Source organism: Pan troglodytes, chromosome 9 (genome assembly GCF_028858775.2).
Source record: "Pan troglodytes isolate AG18354 chromosome 9, NHGRI_mPanTro3-v2.0_pri, whole genome shotgun sequence".
NCBI lineage: Eukaryota > Metazoa > Chordata > Mammalia > Primates > Hominidae > Pan > Pan troglodytes.
Genome location: NC_072407.2, coordinates 79,446,251 through 79,462,799, shown reverse-complemented (window position 1 = coordinate 79,462,799; position 16,549 = coordinate 79,446,251). Strand labels below are relative to the sequence as shown.

The following is a 16,549-nucleotide window of genomic DNA, read 5'->3' as shown; positions in this document are numbered from 1 at the left end:
ATCCCTAGTCATTGTGTGGGACCTGCCAGGTTCTTTCGGGTTTTTAATGCTGGGGTGGTATTTGTGGCTTTAATGCACAAGAGTTGGGGAGCATGAAACCCACATGATCAGGTAAACATCATTCTCTCAGTGGGTCCAGGGTTATGAGAAAACATAATGCTGGGATGTTCTTTCTTCCCAACTCTACCCCTAGAATTGATACTTTTATGTAAGCCATTAATTCAGTAAATACCTTCTGAGCATATATACTGTGGATCAGACATTCTGCTGGGTGCTTTAAATAATTATCTTTCCAGATACTCACAAGTTAATACTTTGAGTTAGACTGAGGGTATTGCCTTCAATTTCGCAGAAAAGGAGTCTGAAGTTTAGATGAAAGGAAATGACTTGCCTTAGCTAGTAAAGGGCAGACCCAGGATTTGAAACCAAGTCTTCATGACTAAAAGATAATCATTGATTGTCATGCTTGTCTATGCTTTCAGAATGGGAAGCTCCTTGAAGATGCATGTCTGATTGAATTTTTGCTCCCTGTTCTCAGCACAGGGGCTAAAACAGAATTTTTAAAAAATTGAATATGTAATACATTGGAAAGTCCTAGATAGAATAGGGGAATTGGGGTGAGGGTATTGAGAAACTGTTTCCTAGTCCACATTATTTCCCTGGAGAAGCTCCAGTCCTTAGGGTGATTTTTTTTTTTTTTTTTTTTTTACCTATAGGATTGAAAAGGAAAGCATTATTCATTCCAGCAACCCATAAGGAAAACTAACACAAACATTGTAATGCTTTAAAGATCTTCGTGTCTCATTGGGAAAATAACACCTCCTTCACTGTGTTATTTTGAGGAAAAGTGAGATGATAAAAGAGTCTGCCTGAACTCTAACGTTTTATGTTAAGCTGTTTTCATGCCTGGCTTTACCTGCCCTATCCCCTTTCTGGGCTTCAGTTTCTCTATGTGTACAGTGAGATGTTGAACTGAATGGTCTTGCTGCTCTTCCTTCCTTCATTAACATGAGAACGGATAGTTGATGCCTCTGATGTTCATATTGTTCCCATTGCCCTTTTCTCTTTAAGCGCACTGCCTAGTTTCCTTTAAAGTCGTTGCCTTCTTTAGTTTTCTTTTTAAGCTGTTTCTGTGTGGGCTAGTGTTCCCTTTTGAGGTTGAATTGAATTGTGTAAGGCCTCAGGAAGTGGTGGAAGCACCTTCCTCAAACCTGGTTGCACCAAAGGCCCATCAAGTCAAGTCTTGTCCCCAAAGAGGAAGAGAAAGCCTGGGGTTCTTAGCCCAGGCTAAGATTGAAGGAGTTTCTCTTTCGAGCTTTCTGGGTTAATTTCAAAATGTACAGGAGGGACATTTTCTTTTAAATTTCAAACACTCACTCTGTATATCATTAATATTCCTTAGCCATTTTTGTATAATATCATTCTTTAATTTCTATCCACCTTCTTAAATCTGTCCCTTGGGTCAGACAAAATGAGTTCAACCTTTCCTCCACATGACAATTCTTTATAATCACAGTAGTGATTTTATTACTGTTCTTCTCCAGCTAAATAGTTTCAAGAGTTTCTCAAATGACTACCTCTTTTTGCCTATTATACCACTTTGCTTTCCACAAAAAACTTCCCATGGGTAGTCCCTTCCTCATGCTAATCTTATTTCTGGTTCTGTATAACCTATCACTTCTTTGTAAGTTTTCACACTATTGCTGAAATAAGCCAAACATTCTTTCTCATGTTCCCTTAACTTGGGTCTCATAGCTTTTTGTTTGTTTAACATGTTTTCCTTTGCTTGCTGTCCTTACACTCAACAACCTTCAAGACCAAGTTCAAATATCTGTCTCTGATGCCTTCTCTGACATTGTCCTCCTGTGCTAGGCAGAATTAGTATTTCTTCCTTCAGTGTTTATGTGTTACTCTGTTGTAATGGCTATGACATCATTTCTTATATTTGTACTGTGTTATATTTTGTGTTGTACGGTATTGTAATTAATGTAATTTGTATATTCTACCTCTCCTTAAACACTTCTTCAAAACAACCCTTCCAAGGTTAGAAATACGTAGCAAATACCAGGTGGTCAATAAAAGAGGAAAGTACCACGCATTGAGTACCTTACTGCTGTGCAAGTTGCCTAATAAATATTCCCAATCCTCACAACAGGTCTCTGACATATTTTTCCATTTTTTCCCATGTGAGTCTCCCATTTTACAGATGAGGTAATTGAGGCCCAGAGAGATTAAATGATTAGTTTCTGATCTCACAGCTGGTAACTCAGACAGAATTGGGATTCAAACCCAAGTTTGCTGATTCCAAAGCTTGAGTTGTATTTGGAACTATTCTTCTGACTCCTAATTCAGTATTCTTTCTGTGCACATCAAAAACACACAAATTGAGTATGTAGATGTGTTTAATGCAGTGATGGACTAGAGTTCAAATGGGAGTGTGGTGGAATGGGGAGCAAATAGCTGTGGTACTCTCATAATTGTGTATTAAGAAATAGCCCTAGAGTTATTAATGCCTTAATTGCAACTGTAGGCAATTCTGTAATTTGGCATTTTAAAATGAATCTATTTTGGCTGGGCATGGTGGCTCACGCCTGTAATCCCAGCACTTTGGGAGGCTGAGGTGGGCGGATCACCTGAGATCAGGAGTTCGAGACCAGTCCGGCCAACATGATGAAACCCCCGTCTCTACTAAAAATACAAAAATTAGCTGGGCGTGGTGGTGGGCGCCTGTAATCCCAGCTACTTGGGAGGCTGAGGCAGGAGAATCGCTTGAACCCGGGAGGTGGAGGTTGCAGTGAGCTGAGATCGTGCCACTGCACTCCAGCCTGAGCGTGAGACTTCCCCTGAAAAAAAAAAAAAAAAAGAATCTGTTTCATCTTGTTAGCAGATATAACAACACCTACCTTTGGACATGTTCTGTTCTAAAAAGGGATGAAAAGCTGCTTCTCTCACACTACCACGGGCAAGATAGATGAGCTCAGCTTTGACTTGAAACAGTGTTAGTGCTTATGAAATCTTTCGCCTCCAAGTTTTGTCCTAACCTACCTTTCAGAGCTATAGAATCAGACAATGGGAATAATGGGATTCTTATCCCAACTATTTGAACAGGTTCTCACCAGGGAGAGCCCAAACACAAAGGACCTTTTTGGAGTTGGTAAAGAAGGCCAAAATGTAGACCCTGGGAAACACCTCTGCCTCCTTGTTTTGTGGCATGGGCTGCTGATTCATCCTATATTCTTTTAAGTTGGCTAATAGCGGATGTGTTATAGAAAGGTAACAAAAATAGGATCTAGCTCTTCTTATCTCTGTGTGGTTTTGGGTAAATGATTTATACTTCCTATGTCTTTATGTGTTTTAATCCAGTGATTCTTTCCAGGTGAAGGGATCCTGTTGTACAGGGACCACACATCTTTGCTGCTCAGGGACTATGCAAGGCTCTAAATTACAGCTTCTTTTGCTCTCCTTTTTTGTTTTTTGTTTTTCTTTTTGTCACAGCTCCCCTATTCACTATTATTCTAAACAGTTTTTGAAATCTCTTACCGTCTGATGTCCCCTCACCCATTCTCTTTATTGTTGAGGTTCATACCTCTTTTATAGCTTTACCATCATTTTAGAGTGATTTTGGGAGGGAACATAAGTAAATGTGTTTGCAATCTGCCAATTTTAACTAGAAACAAACTTCAAAGGAAGTTAAACAAATAGAAAACTGAAGTTGCATTTATATCTAGAGTTATAAAAACTTTACCATGAAAGTACATGAGAGGACAGACCTTTCAATGAGATGTTCTGGATTCAAATCTTAGCTCCATCATCTATTAACTATATGACCTTGGGTCTGAACTTTCTTTTTTTTTTTTTTTTTTTTGAGACGGGGTCTCGCTCTTTCACTCAGGTTGGAGTGTAGTGGCGTGATCTTGGCTCACTGCAACCTCTGTCTCCTGGGTTCAAGTGTTTCTCATGGCTCAGCCTCCTGAGTAGCTGGGATTACAAGCCTGCACCAGCATGCCTGGCTAATTTTTGTATTTTTAGTAGATTCAGGGTTTCGCCATGTTGGCCAGGCTGGTCTCGAACTCCTGGCCTCAGGTGATCCACCCACCTCGGCCTCCCAAAGTGCTGGGATTACAGGTGTGAGCCACCGTGCCCAGCCTGGGTCTGAGCTTCTTAATAAAGGATAGGCCAGCACAGCCTAGCATAGAGACAGTGAGTCAAACATTTTAATATCATGAACAACAAATATTATATTTATTATCTGCTACATGCTAGTGCTAGACCCTAGAGATACAAAGATGACTAAGATTCACTTCCTTTCTTGGAGAAGCTTGCAGACTAGTGGCAAAGAAAGAGAAAATAATACTTTAGGAACTGTTGATTGAGCATGTACTATGAACTGTGATAAGTACTGGAGATATAAAGATGAATGAGACAGTTTCAACCCTGAATGTGCTTATTGTATAGTGGGGGTGGGGTGATGAGAAGGAGCCCTGTAAATCAATAACTAATACAACAGACAAGGGAGAATAGGGCATTTACGATCAAGAAGGGAGAAGTGGTATCTGTAAGTTGAAGAAGATACCGCTTCAGGATTGCACTACATGATCTTTAAGCTCTCTCTTGGCCCCAAACAGTCCATGATTCTATATGTGATAGATATTATGTATATAAAAAGCTCATGAAGAGAAATGTAGATTTTTAAATAGCTCACTCCGGTGTGAAACAGAATTATGGAAGTAGGAAAAGTGATTTTCTGGTTATCACATTCTAAAACAACAGTGGTTGTTGAACATTTTCCAGAAAGTGATCAAGAGAGCAAATGTTTCCTGAATACCTTGCCTGAGGTCAGTTTTTCCCTAAGAATGGTAGATGATACCAAAGAAGTATAAAATAGTGTTTCTGCCCTTAAAAAACTTTGATTTCATTAAGAATGTAGGATATATACACTAAAAATAAATTGAACAGTGCCACCAAATAAACTGGGTACAAACTTTAGTAGTTTAGAGAAAGGTGGCTGTATTAGTTTCCTAGTGCTCCTATACCACAGATTGGGTGACTTAGAAAAACAGAAATTTGTGGTCTCTCAGTTCTAGAGGCCAGAAGGTTGAAATCAAGGTTTTTGCAGGTCCACCTCTGGAGGTGCCTGGCCTCTATCCTAGTTTCTGTTACCCTCTGGCCTTTCTTGGCTTATGGATGGCTTCTTTTCCCTTTGTCCTTTCACCTAATCTTACCTCTGTGTGTGATTGTCTCTTGTGTCCAAATTTCCCCTTTTTATAAGGACACCAATTATATTGGATTAGGGTCCACCCTAATGACCTCATTTTAACTTGATTACATCTGTAACTACTCTAATTCCAAATAAGGTCAATCCTAAGGTATTGGTGGTTAGGATTTTAACTTTTTTTTTTTTTTTTTTTTTTTTGAGACACAATTCAACCCATAACAGTAGGCTGGATGGTCAAGAAAAGAACTTGGTCAGGTAGGATTTGGATTAGCAGAGAGAAGTAGAGATATTGTGGGATAAGTCCTTGCAGTATTCAGACCTCCATCAGAGGACACTTGAGGTGAATTCATGTTGGTGGAACCAAGGAGTTTTGAGATCCCCCAAACAGGGACATTTGGAGGAAAAAGACAACTTCAGTTTTTTTACTTAGTTGTTTTTGTGTATATTATACTATTGTGGGCAGCTTTTCTTTTTCTAGAAGCAATTTTGTTGCTGTATGCCACATTTCTAGTCATGACCATTAAGATGTTGATTGCATGGTATATAACAATTTATTCTTAGGCAACAGAAATTAAATTATTTTAACTTACATGGCCATTCACAATAATAGAAGATGTTTTGCTTCGTAATTGTGATGAGTTTACAAAGAGTTAGATGGCTTCACTCAGAGAATTTCACATTAGAAAACGAGGGTGACAAATGACTATAAATCATGCTGCTATAAAGACACATGCACACGTATGTTTATTGCGGCATTATTCACAATAGCAAAGACTTGGAACCAACCCAAATGTCCAACAATGATAGACTGGATTAAGAAAATGTGGCACATATACACCATGGAATACTATGCAGCCATAAAAAATGATGAGTTCATATCCTTTGTAGGGACATGGATGAAATTGGAAACCATCATTCTCAGTAAACTATCGCAAGAACAAAAAACCAAACACCGCATATTCTCACTCATAGGTGGGAATTGAACAATGAGATCACATGGACACAGGAAGGGGAATATCATACTCTGGGGACTGTGGTGGGGAGGGGGGAGGGGGGAGGGATAGCATTGGGAGATATACCTAATGCTAGATGACGAGTTAGTGGGTGCAGCGCACCAGCATGGCACATGTATACATATGTAACTAACCTGCACAATGTGCACATGTACCCTAAAACTTAAAGTATAATAAAAAATAAAAAAATAAATAAATTAAAAAAAAATAAAATAAAATAAAATAAAAAAAAAGAAAAAAGAAAACGAGGGTGAATCAGGACATTTCTCAATCTGTGGCTCTGGGGGTTAGGCCAATAGTTTTTGAGCATGACCACACCCGGGAAGCTTAAAAATATAAGCTTCCTGATGATACCCACGTCCCACCCTGGACCAAATAAGTTAAATTTGGGGGATGGTGGTTGGTATGGGACCCAGGCGTCGGGTTTTTTTTTTTTTTTTTTAGAGCTCTCCAGGTTTACATACCTGGTTGCAGCTCACTGGGTTAGGAGAATAAGAAGGAAACTGGATTCTTGTCCTTGCTGTGACCTTTTGGCCATTCCCTAAAACTTTCCAGTTTCAAGTACATCTCTTCTGAGAATAAGGAAATCTAGGTATATTATGTCTGAGAATAAAGAAATCTAGGTATATTGTGTCTGGCAAGTTCCATCTGTTTAATAACCATAGGTAAGTCACTGGAATTCTTTTTGAGTCTCAGTTTGCTCATTTATAGAAGAGAGATAATTGAAACTGCTCTCCAGTGTTGCTGTGACAATAAAATATTTGCAGATATTTCAAAATGCTATGTAGACTCCAGAATACTATATACTGTAAATGTGAGGGGTGTTTTATTTTCATTGACAGACAACTTGCTGAAGATATCACAGCTGCTTGGTGCCCTAGACAGGTTCAGAATTCTCACCTTCTGAATCTTTTAATTTTCTCATTAATTTGAACTGTGATTTTGCTTCCTTTTTCTTTTATTAAGTTGTACCTGAATGCCTTCTGTTTTGGATACTTCCAGATCCCTTGGTGTCATTAAAAGCTTACTGAATTAATGGAAAAAACATGGTCTTTAGAGTTGCATGAATTTGAGGTTCAATCCTGGCTCCATTAATAACCAAATCATTTTAACCTCTTAAGTTTCAGTTTTCCTATATGTAAAATGGAGTATTACATGGGAAATAATGTAAATGTACTTAGCATTTTGCTTGATACCTAGTAAGCACTGGTGATTATGGCTTCTTGTTATTATGAGGGGCAGTAATAGAGGGGGATACTTAACATTACAGTTGGATAAGGGTTGTAGTAGAGGCCTTTCCATTTGACTTCACTGAGCAGAGCCATCTCCTTGTGGTGGCTGTTGGGAATGGGCTTGCTGGGGAGTCTTCCACAGTCTATTATAACAATCTTACTTTGTATAATTTTTTTTTTTTTTTTTTTTTTTTAAGAGACGGAGTCTCACTCTGTTGCCAGGCTGCAGTGATCACGGCTCACTGCAACCTCTGCCTCCTGGGTTCAAGTGATTCTCCTGCCTCAGCATCCTGAGACTACAGGCGTGCGCTACCACACCCGGCTAATTTTTGTATTTTTAGTAGAGATGGGGTTTTACCATGTTGGCCATGATGGTCTTGATCTCCTGACCTCGTGATCCATCCACCTCGGCCTCCCAAAGTGCTGGGATTACAGGCATGAGCCACCAGGCCCAGCCTACTTTGTATAATTCTATACTGTTTTAGATACTTTTAGAAACTATTCTCATTTAATCCTCACAATAATCTGCAAGGAAGGTGATATCTCTGTATCTTCAATAAGGAAACCATGGCTAAGAGAGAGGAAATGAATTGCACAAGGTCACCTTGTGAATAAGCAGCAGAGACTGTTGTTAAGGAGAAGCCCCAAGCCTTGAGGCTTTGGGTTTCATTTCGGCTGGACTTTTGGTTTCATAATCGGGGCTTTCTGATGTTAACCCAGGAAACCTTAGTTTGATGGTTGTATTAGTTATCTATTGTTGTGTAGACAAATTACCTGCAAAACTAGCAGTTTTAAAAAAATAAACATTTATTATTTCACACAGTTTCTGAGGGTCAGGAATCTTAGAGTGGCTGGGCTGGGTGGTTCTGCTTCACTGTCTGTAATGGGGTTACAGCCAAACTGTTGCCCAGGACTGCAGTCATCTGGAGGCTCAAGCAGGGCTGGAATGAACTCCTTCCAAGTTCACTCATGCCGTTCATTGTTGGCCAGCCTCAGTTTCTTCCTGGCTGTTGGCTAAAAGCTTCAGTTCTTTGCCATGTGTGCCTGTCCATAGGGCAGGGCAGTTCACAGCATATCAGCTGGCTTCCTCAAAGAAGAGATCCAAGAGAGAGGAGAGTAATCAAAACAGAAGCTGCTGTGTCTAATGTAATCAAACTTCAGAAGTGACATACCATCACTTCTGTTGTATTCTTTCAGTCACATAGACCAACCCTATGGGAGAGGACTCTATAAGGATGCAAATACCAGGAGACAGGGAACATAGGGTACTATCTTAGAGGCTGGCTACCTCCAAGTAGTGGTTTTCACAGTGGTAGAAAAATTTTGAGACCAGGCTATACATATCATGTATTAAGGAATTAACTTTAATAAACAGGTTAAGATTCTATTCCATGTTCCAGGCATGGTGGATATGAGGAGAATTCCCATATGTCTTTAAGGGATAGTTTCTGAGGGTGAAGGGAGCAGGGATTCCTTCAGAAGCCTTCTGGGTCTCATTTTTCTACTATTAATTTTTCTAAGTTGGTAACACAACCATGCCTGTTTTACCAGCAACCAGACACTTTCGTGAGGGTCGGGAACACAAGAAGATTTCTTTGCTATTGGGTGTTACCTGGTGATTTTGTCCTTGCAGGTCTGAGTATTTTGACTCTTACTTGTGGAGAAAATTAGCTGATGAAACTGTGCATCTCCAATACTTAATGCTTTTAAAAACTCACATTCATTTTTACATGATCATCTCAAAGGAGTAGTGATGAGATGGGAAATCAGCTAACCTTGAAGTCAGTACATCTGGGTTTGAGTTCTTGCTTTGCCACTAACTGACCATGTGATCCTAAGTCATGTTCTCTCTCTGGACTGCAGTTTCCTTAAGTATAACAAGGAAGTGTTAAACTAGAATTTCAGGGCTTTGAAGTGGAGCCTCACAAGCTACCTGGGTAAGGTTGGGAGGTGAGAAGAGGCTGAGGAAATAGAACTTATCCACCTCCATTTCAGCCAGAGCAGCTCTACTTTTCATCTGTTGAAATATTGGCATTACTGTAAGATTTGATTGAAAAAGAGGTAGAGAGACTTTACAAAAAAGCTTGGAAACCACTGGATTGAGTGATTGCATTCTCAAAGGACTTCTCAGTGAAAAGAAATGGGTTGGCTTTTCTGATGCCGTTGAGCAAGGACTAGCCCAAGGGGTATGGGATTACCCTCCTTTTTACAGGTAGGATGGCAGAGAAATGGACCTAGATGTCTCTAAGAAACTTAGGCCTTTTCCTCACCTTCTTTCCTTTAGATTTTTTTTTTTTTTTAAGACAGTATTGGGAGAGATGGGCATTAAATACCGATGGCTGCATCTCCTGTCTCTAAGCTGATTGAAGCTTCTTCAGGAACAGGATCCAGGTCTGCAGGGCTAAAGGCCTTCCCTTGAAAGGCAGAGTATGGTACAGGCCTCTTGGGAGAGGAGGGGGTCAAGTGAGTTAGCAGCAGGTGAGAAGGACTGGTCTTCTAAGTTGGTCTCTGCCTCCTTTGGATTATTTAGCTGTAAACATACTTTCCCTGGCCTATATGGATCCCCAAGCCCATCTATCTTTTGGAGAACAAACTAATGGAGGAGGTAGAGGTGGGAGGAGCAGGTAGAGGTGGGAGGAGCAGGTAGAGGTGGGAGGAGCAGGTAGAGGTGGGAGGAATTCAGATGAATCTTGCTTCCAGCAGCTTAGAAGGTCTCTTGTTTTTTGGTGGCTTCAATGCATATTGTTATTTCCCTTGCTGTATATAGCAGGTCTTTACTAGCTGATTGAAGCTTATCTCTAATCATCTTTTCCCTACTGTCTGTTTTCTTTCTTTCCAAGTAAATATTCTATTTTGGAATAGAAGCCTGGAAATTAATGGTTTAGTAGAAAGATTCTAAGAGTTCTATTTAGAATCAGTAGAGGTGAGTCAAGTTCCAGGTTTTCTATTTACCTGTGTGACTATGGGCAAGTTTTTTAACCTTTCTCAGTTTGTTTCCTCATTTATAAATTAGGATTGCTGTGAAGATTAAAGGATATAGGCATGTTAAGTATGGTACTTACCCTTATAGTAAGTGCCCTTATAGTAGGTGCTAAGTATTTATTATTATTTTTGTTCTTTATTTTTTATTTTTAGAGATGGGGGTCTCACTATTTTGCCTAGGCTGGTCTCAAAACTCCTGGCCTCACACTATTCTCCTGCCTCCGCCTCCTCAGTAGCTAGGATTATAGATGCGAGGCCCTGCACCTGGCTATTTTTGTTCTCGTATGTTTGAAAGTTTAGGATAGATGCTAATTAAATTCTAAACAATACCATTTTATAGCAGAGTAACAAAATCAGTACTGAAGAAATTTTTCAAATGATCTTGTCTGATATATTCATTTTATACTTGGAATTGGTACATTTTACACTTGGAACTGTTCAGGCTCAGAGTGAAGCAGTGAATGGTCCAACGTTACCCAGTGGAGGCACCGGGGATTAAGTTTATAATACCTGATTCTCCGATGACAGGTGTATCTTAGACTAGTCTGGGTGACTAGGGCTGGATTAAATATCCATACTAGGTTTCTAACTTTATGCTTTGAGGGCCATTGATTTGTGTGATCTGAGAAGCCAGTGGCTACCTTGAGCTTAGGTACTGCTGAGTAGAGCCATCTTATACCTTCCCACTCTCCTGAGAAATTTTCCCTGATACAGACCCAGGCACCTGATGGTTCTTGACAATTTAAATTTCCTTGACAATTTAGTCCTCTTTCCCTCTCCATATGTTAAACCCAGAAAAGAGAAGGCAAGTACAGTATAGCCATGATGTCTCTGGAAGTGAATGACCCATTGTACTGAGGTAGAGACATAGAAGGAGGGCAGGAGAAAGGATAGGACCAGAATAGTCCTTGGGTATTTTTTTTTCTCTAGAAGTCTGCTAAGGGTTATTCTTTCTGTAATTGTCTGAAAAGAGAATTGTAGAATATTAGGGACTGAAATTTCCCTTTAGGGGCATCTAACACAGCCTTTAACCCATGTTTGAACTCTCTCTTCAAAGTTCCTGCCAGGTAGTTTTCCAGTATCTGCGTACTTCCATGTTGGCGAGCCCTGTACTTCTGGAAGCAGGCATTTTCTTGGTTAGATATTTTGGCTTTCATTTTTTATTTTATGTATATATATAATTTTGGCTTTTAAAACTAGAAGTAGAAGCGGTTATTTTCTTGGTTAGATATTTTGGCTTTTTGGTTTTAAAAGCCAAAGCCCTAACTTTTAAAAGATAGAAGAGATAGCATGCTCCTCTATAGGGCTTCTAGTTTTAAAACTAGAGTAGAAGCACTCATTTTCTTGGTTAGATATTTTGGCTTTTTCTTTTAAAAACTAAACTAAAGTTTAGTTTGGCTTAAAAGCCAAAGTCCTAACATTTAAAAGATAGAGGAGATAGCATGCTCTTCATGGCTTCGAATCACTGGCCTCTCACATGAGGAAACAGGCTTAGGCAAATGAAATGATGTATATCGGACCATTGGGTGTGATCTTCCACTCTGCCTCCAGCTAAGAGAATCAGGCAAGACAGAGACCCAGGAGCTCAGTTCTAGAGCCTCAAATTCATCCTCATGTCTTTGTGGGTGAGTGGTTTTTATTAAAATAATTTATTTTTTCATAGGCTTGCAGAATGTACTAGTACTAGAAAGAAATTTACTGATCATATAGTCTATTTTAACCACCATTTTATAGATTAATAACTGAGTTCCAAAGAGGTAAAGCCATCTGCCCAATGTCATACACAGAGGTTCTGTGACAGAACTGACGTTAGGACTGTGGTTTCCTGGTAGCAAGACCTAGATGTCTTTCCATAAACAGCTCTTTTAGAGAAGCTGTTACCAAGCTCTAAAACTATATATTTTTAAGTGCCATGTGACCTGTGTACCTTGAGATTTCTATTGGGAGCAACAGCATTAGTTAAAATTACACAGATTTCAGTCTAAAAATATCAAGTTGTTCTTCAGCCTAACACGAGAAGGTAAAGGGCTCCATCCACAAACATTTATAGAGCACCTAAAGAAGCTCATTGTCTGTTTTGGAGGCAAGCCTTTGATACAGTTTGGATATGTGTCCTGGGCCCAAATCTCATGTTTAATTGTAATCCCTAATGTTGGAGGTGGGGCTTGGTGGGAGGTGGTTGGATCATGGGAATGGATTTCTCATGAATGGTTTAGCACTATCCCCTTGGTGCTGTTCTCATGATAGTGAGTGAATTCTCATGAGATCTGGTTGTTTAAAAGTGTGTGGCACCTCTTGCACCCCTCTCTCTTGCTCCTGCTCTGGCTATGTGACGTGCCTGTTTCCCTCTTTACCTTCTGCCATGATTGTAAGTGTCCTGGGGCTTCCCCAGAAGGACAGGTCCTTGGAAAGGTATTTTAAATGGGGAGGGTGGGGACAGAGGCCAGTGCTGTGTTTGACCTCTGATGATGCTGGAAAAGAAATAGATGTTGTTTTCAAACTGGGTAGTCCAAGGAGAAGAGGGAGAAGGAAAGGAAATGCTTGTGAGGTACCTGAGACATATTGTTGAGTTAGCTCTTGGAAGCAGCACAAGTCTGGGAATCAGGAGACCTGAGTTCCAGTGCTGGCTTTCCTATTGAATATCTATTCTTTTGTAGATTACTTGCTCATTCTAAGTCTTGGAGATATCTAAAACATTTATACCTATTTAATAAAGTCTAGAAGGGAGATCCATATACTCTTAAAGAGTTCAGAGGAGTTCACGAGAGAACTTTTGTTTGATTTGTTTAGTCTATATTTGAGTTTCTCAATCTTGGTACTGTGTATATTTTGGACTGCATAAGTCTTTGGGGAGTATGGGGCTGTCCTGTGCATCATAGGATGTTTAGTTGCATCCCTGTCCTCTGCCTGCTAGATGCCGGTAGTGGCTATCTCTTCCCCAAGACATGACAATAAAAAACATCTCTAGACATTGCCAAATGTCGCCTGGAAGGCAAAATCAACTTTTGTTGAGAACCAGTGGTCTGTATTCATGTGAATTGTGGGGACAGCTAAAAGATAAAATTAATAATATTATTATAATCTTATTTAGCACTCACTGTGTACCAGACGCTGTTCTAAGCCTTTATTTAATCCTCATAATAATCGTATAAGTTAGGTACTCTTACTATCACTGTTTCACAGATGAGGAAATTGAAGGAAAGTAAGGTTAAGTGAATTAATAGCAGTTAATGTTTTTCTAAGTATGTGTCAGGGACTGTGCTAAGTACCTGACCTATATGTTATCTCATTTAATACTTACAATCACTCTGTGAAGTGAGTTCTGATGTTATCATTGTTTTACAGATGGGAACAGATAGGCATAGATCTGTTGTGTGCCTAACCTGCTACTGAATGTTGAGGGCACACTAGAGTAAATGATTTACCTCTTTATCTTAATGATTTAGTGTTGTTATCCCAATTCATTGTTTTAGTTTCCAGACGACTTTTTCCTATTTTATCCTCAGAACAATACTGTGAAATAGGTAGTATCATCCCCATTTTATAGATAAAGAAACAGACTCAGAGAAAGAGGCTTGTGTAAAATCTCATAGTAACTGATGCAACTGACTGGCATCTGTCACGCATTTTAGTTTATTTGTGGTTGACCATGATGCTTCCAGCTATACTAAGAAGCAGGCAGTCAGGTGACATACTGTACAGCAAAGAAATACTGAGTCCCTGTTTGAGATGGAGGGAGAGCTGAGAGAAGCTTCTTCTGATATGTAATTTGGAGTTTGCTGGTGAAGTTTTCTTCTGCATATGTGCTTTCCCACGCATATCTTACTTCCTGATTGGCACTGGCTGTGTATCACAAGTTGTAATTATGTTATAATTAGATTGTTTATTTCTTTAACATCTGACTTCTGCAGTGTTCTATCCTATAAGTTACATAAATGTAGGACTCTGTTTTGTTCACAGTATTCCAGCACAGTGTCTTGCATGCAGTAGTCACTTTATGAAAATTCTGAATCAGTAGGCACATGAGAGGTAATTAAGAGAGAGAGATAAATTGACTTAGTCAAGATTATATAGCAGTTTGGTAGCACTTCTGGGACTAGATCTGATTTTTTCTATCCTTAAGCCCAGAATTCTTTGTACAACATAGTGCTGCTTGCCACATGCCTATCATGATTAGAGCTATATGATTTTGCTCTGTGGTCTTAGGCAAATCTGTTGGTTTTCTTTTCTGTAAACAAAAGTATTAAACAGCTGTTCTTTTCTCCTTCCCATCTTTGGTTGCCCACCAGTGATATCCTGGTGTGGTCTCCAACCATAGAGTAAGTGTCTACTGAGAAACAGGGAAACCTTACTCTCCCTGCCAACCTGGAACTGGGAATCATGTTATTTCTCCTGAACACCTTCCTATTTCAGTGGTGATGTGGCGGTCATGGTCTACCGATTGAAACAGAAAGCAGAGTTTGCAATATAGAGGAAGAAGGCAGTTGGAGTAGCTACTTTAACCCTTCTTTATTCAGAACTGCACTGAGTGCCTATGTACACATACTCTAGCGCCGTCTTACTCTTCATTATAAACATTGGGGTCTGCTCATTTTCCCTTTAGTTTGTTGGAAAAACACACAAATCTACTTAAATTAGTTGAGGAAAATGTCCTCTTCCATTTTCAGTTATTTTGTTCAGTAATACTAGTGATAAGGGATGTCTATTAAGAGAAAATATGTGGGCCGGGCGCAGTGGCTTCCGCCTATAATCCCAGCACTTTGGGAGGCCGAGGCAGGCGGATCACGAGGTCAGGAGATTGAGACCATCCTGGCTAACATGGTGAAACTCCGTCTCTACTAAAAATACAAAAAAAAAAAAAAAAAAAAAAGCCAGGCGCAGTGGCGGGCGCCTGTAGTCCCAGCTACTTGGGAGGCTGAGGCAAGAGAATGGCGTGAACCCGGGAGGCGGAGCTTGCAGTGAGCCGAGATCACGCCACTGCACTCCAGCCTGGGGGACAGAGTGAGACTCCATCTCAAAAAAAAAAAAAAAAAAGAGAAAATATGTGTCTCTGGAAATTAGCTATATGCAAGGCACTTCCATGTCTGTTTTCTTACATAATCTTCCAGCCACCTTGCGAAGGCAGGGATTACTATTTTTATCCTAACTTTACAGAGAAGCTAAGGTTCAGTGTGAAGTCATGATCATATAGATAGTGATAGACCAGGATTTGACCTCAACTTGACTGACCCTTTAAGTCCAGTGGGTATTCTTGCCATTCTACCATAGTTGTGTATGTGTGTATGGGTATGTTTAGCAGCTTTATTGAGATAATTCACATACCATGAAATTCACCTACTTAGAGTATATACAATTCAGTGTTTTTTTTCTTGTTTCCAGTGGGGTTTTAATTTCAATTTTTTTTTTTTTTTTTGTATATTCACAGGGTTGTACAAGTACTACAATCTAGTTTTAGAATATTTTGTCTTGGCTGGGCATAGTGGCTCATGCCTGTAATTCCAGCACTTCGGGAAGCTGAATCAGGAAGATCCTTTGAGCCTAGGAGTTTGGGAACTAGACTGGACAACATAGGGAAACCCTGTCTCTACAAAAAAAAAATTTAAAAATTATCTGGGCCAGGCCTGGTGGCTTATGTCTGTAATCCCACCACTTTGAGAGGCCGAGGTAGGCAGATCTCTTGAGCTCAGGAGTTGGAGACCAGCCTGGGCAACATGGCAAAATCCTGTCTCTACAAAAAATACAAAAATTAGCCAGGCTTGGTGGTGCATGCCTGTAGTCCCAGCTACTCGGGAGGCTGAGGTGGGAGGATCAGTGGAGCCCAGGAGGCAGAGGTTGCAGTGAGCAGACATCATGCTACTGCACTCCAGCCTGGTAATAGAGTGAGAACCTGTCTCAATAAATAAGTAAATAAATAAAATTAGCTGGGCATAGTGGTGTCTCCCTGTGGTTTCAGCTACTTGGGAGGCTGAGGTGGGAAGATCGCTTGAGCCCAGGAGGTTGAGGTTACAGGTGGGCCATGATAGTTCCACTGCTCTCCAGCCTGGGGGTGACATAGCAATACCCCATCCCCTCTCCAAAAAAAAAAAGAAAAAGAATATTTTGTCCTC

The 16,549-nt window shown here is 40.0% G+C and overlaps 1 protein-coding gene across 24 annotated transcripts in view; it reads left to right on the top strand.

The window, feature by feature from the left end:
• Positions 1 to 16,549, top strand: part of PAK1 (p21 (RAC1) activated kinase 1) — a 153,175-nt gene that overhangs the window by 24,378 nt on the left and 112,248 nt on the right. For 2 of the 24 annotated variants that reach the window (XM_063783267.1, XM_063783268.1), the window contains exon 1: positions 11,959 to 12,067. The exons of 18 other annotated variants lie outside the window; for them this stretch is intronic. In XM_063783267.1, coding sequence (XP_063639337.1) covers positions 12,056 to 12,067 — 12 coding nt within the window. In that variant the 5' untranslated portion in view covers positions 11,959 to 12,055. Of the gene's footprint in view, positions 1 to 11,958; positions 12,068 to 12,712; positions 12,811 to 16,549 lie in introns of those variants that run through there. 4 more of the 24 variants (XM_063783288.1, XM_063783272.1, XM_063783295.1 and 1 more) reach the window with 4 other exon arrangements.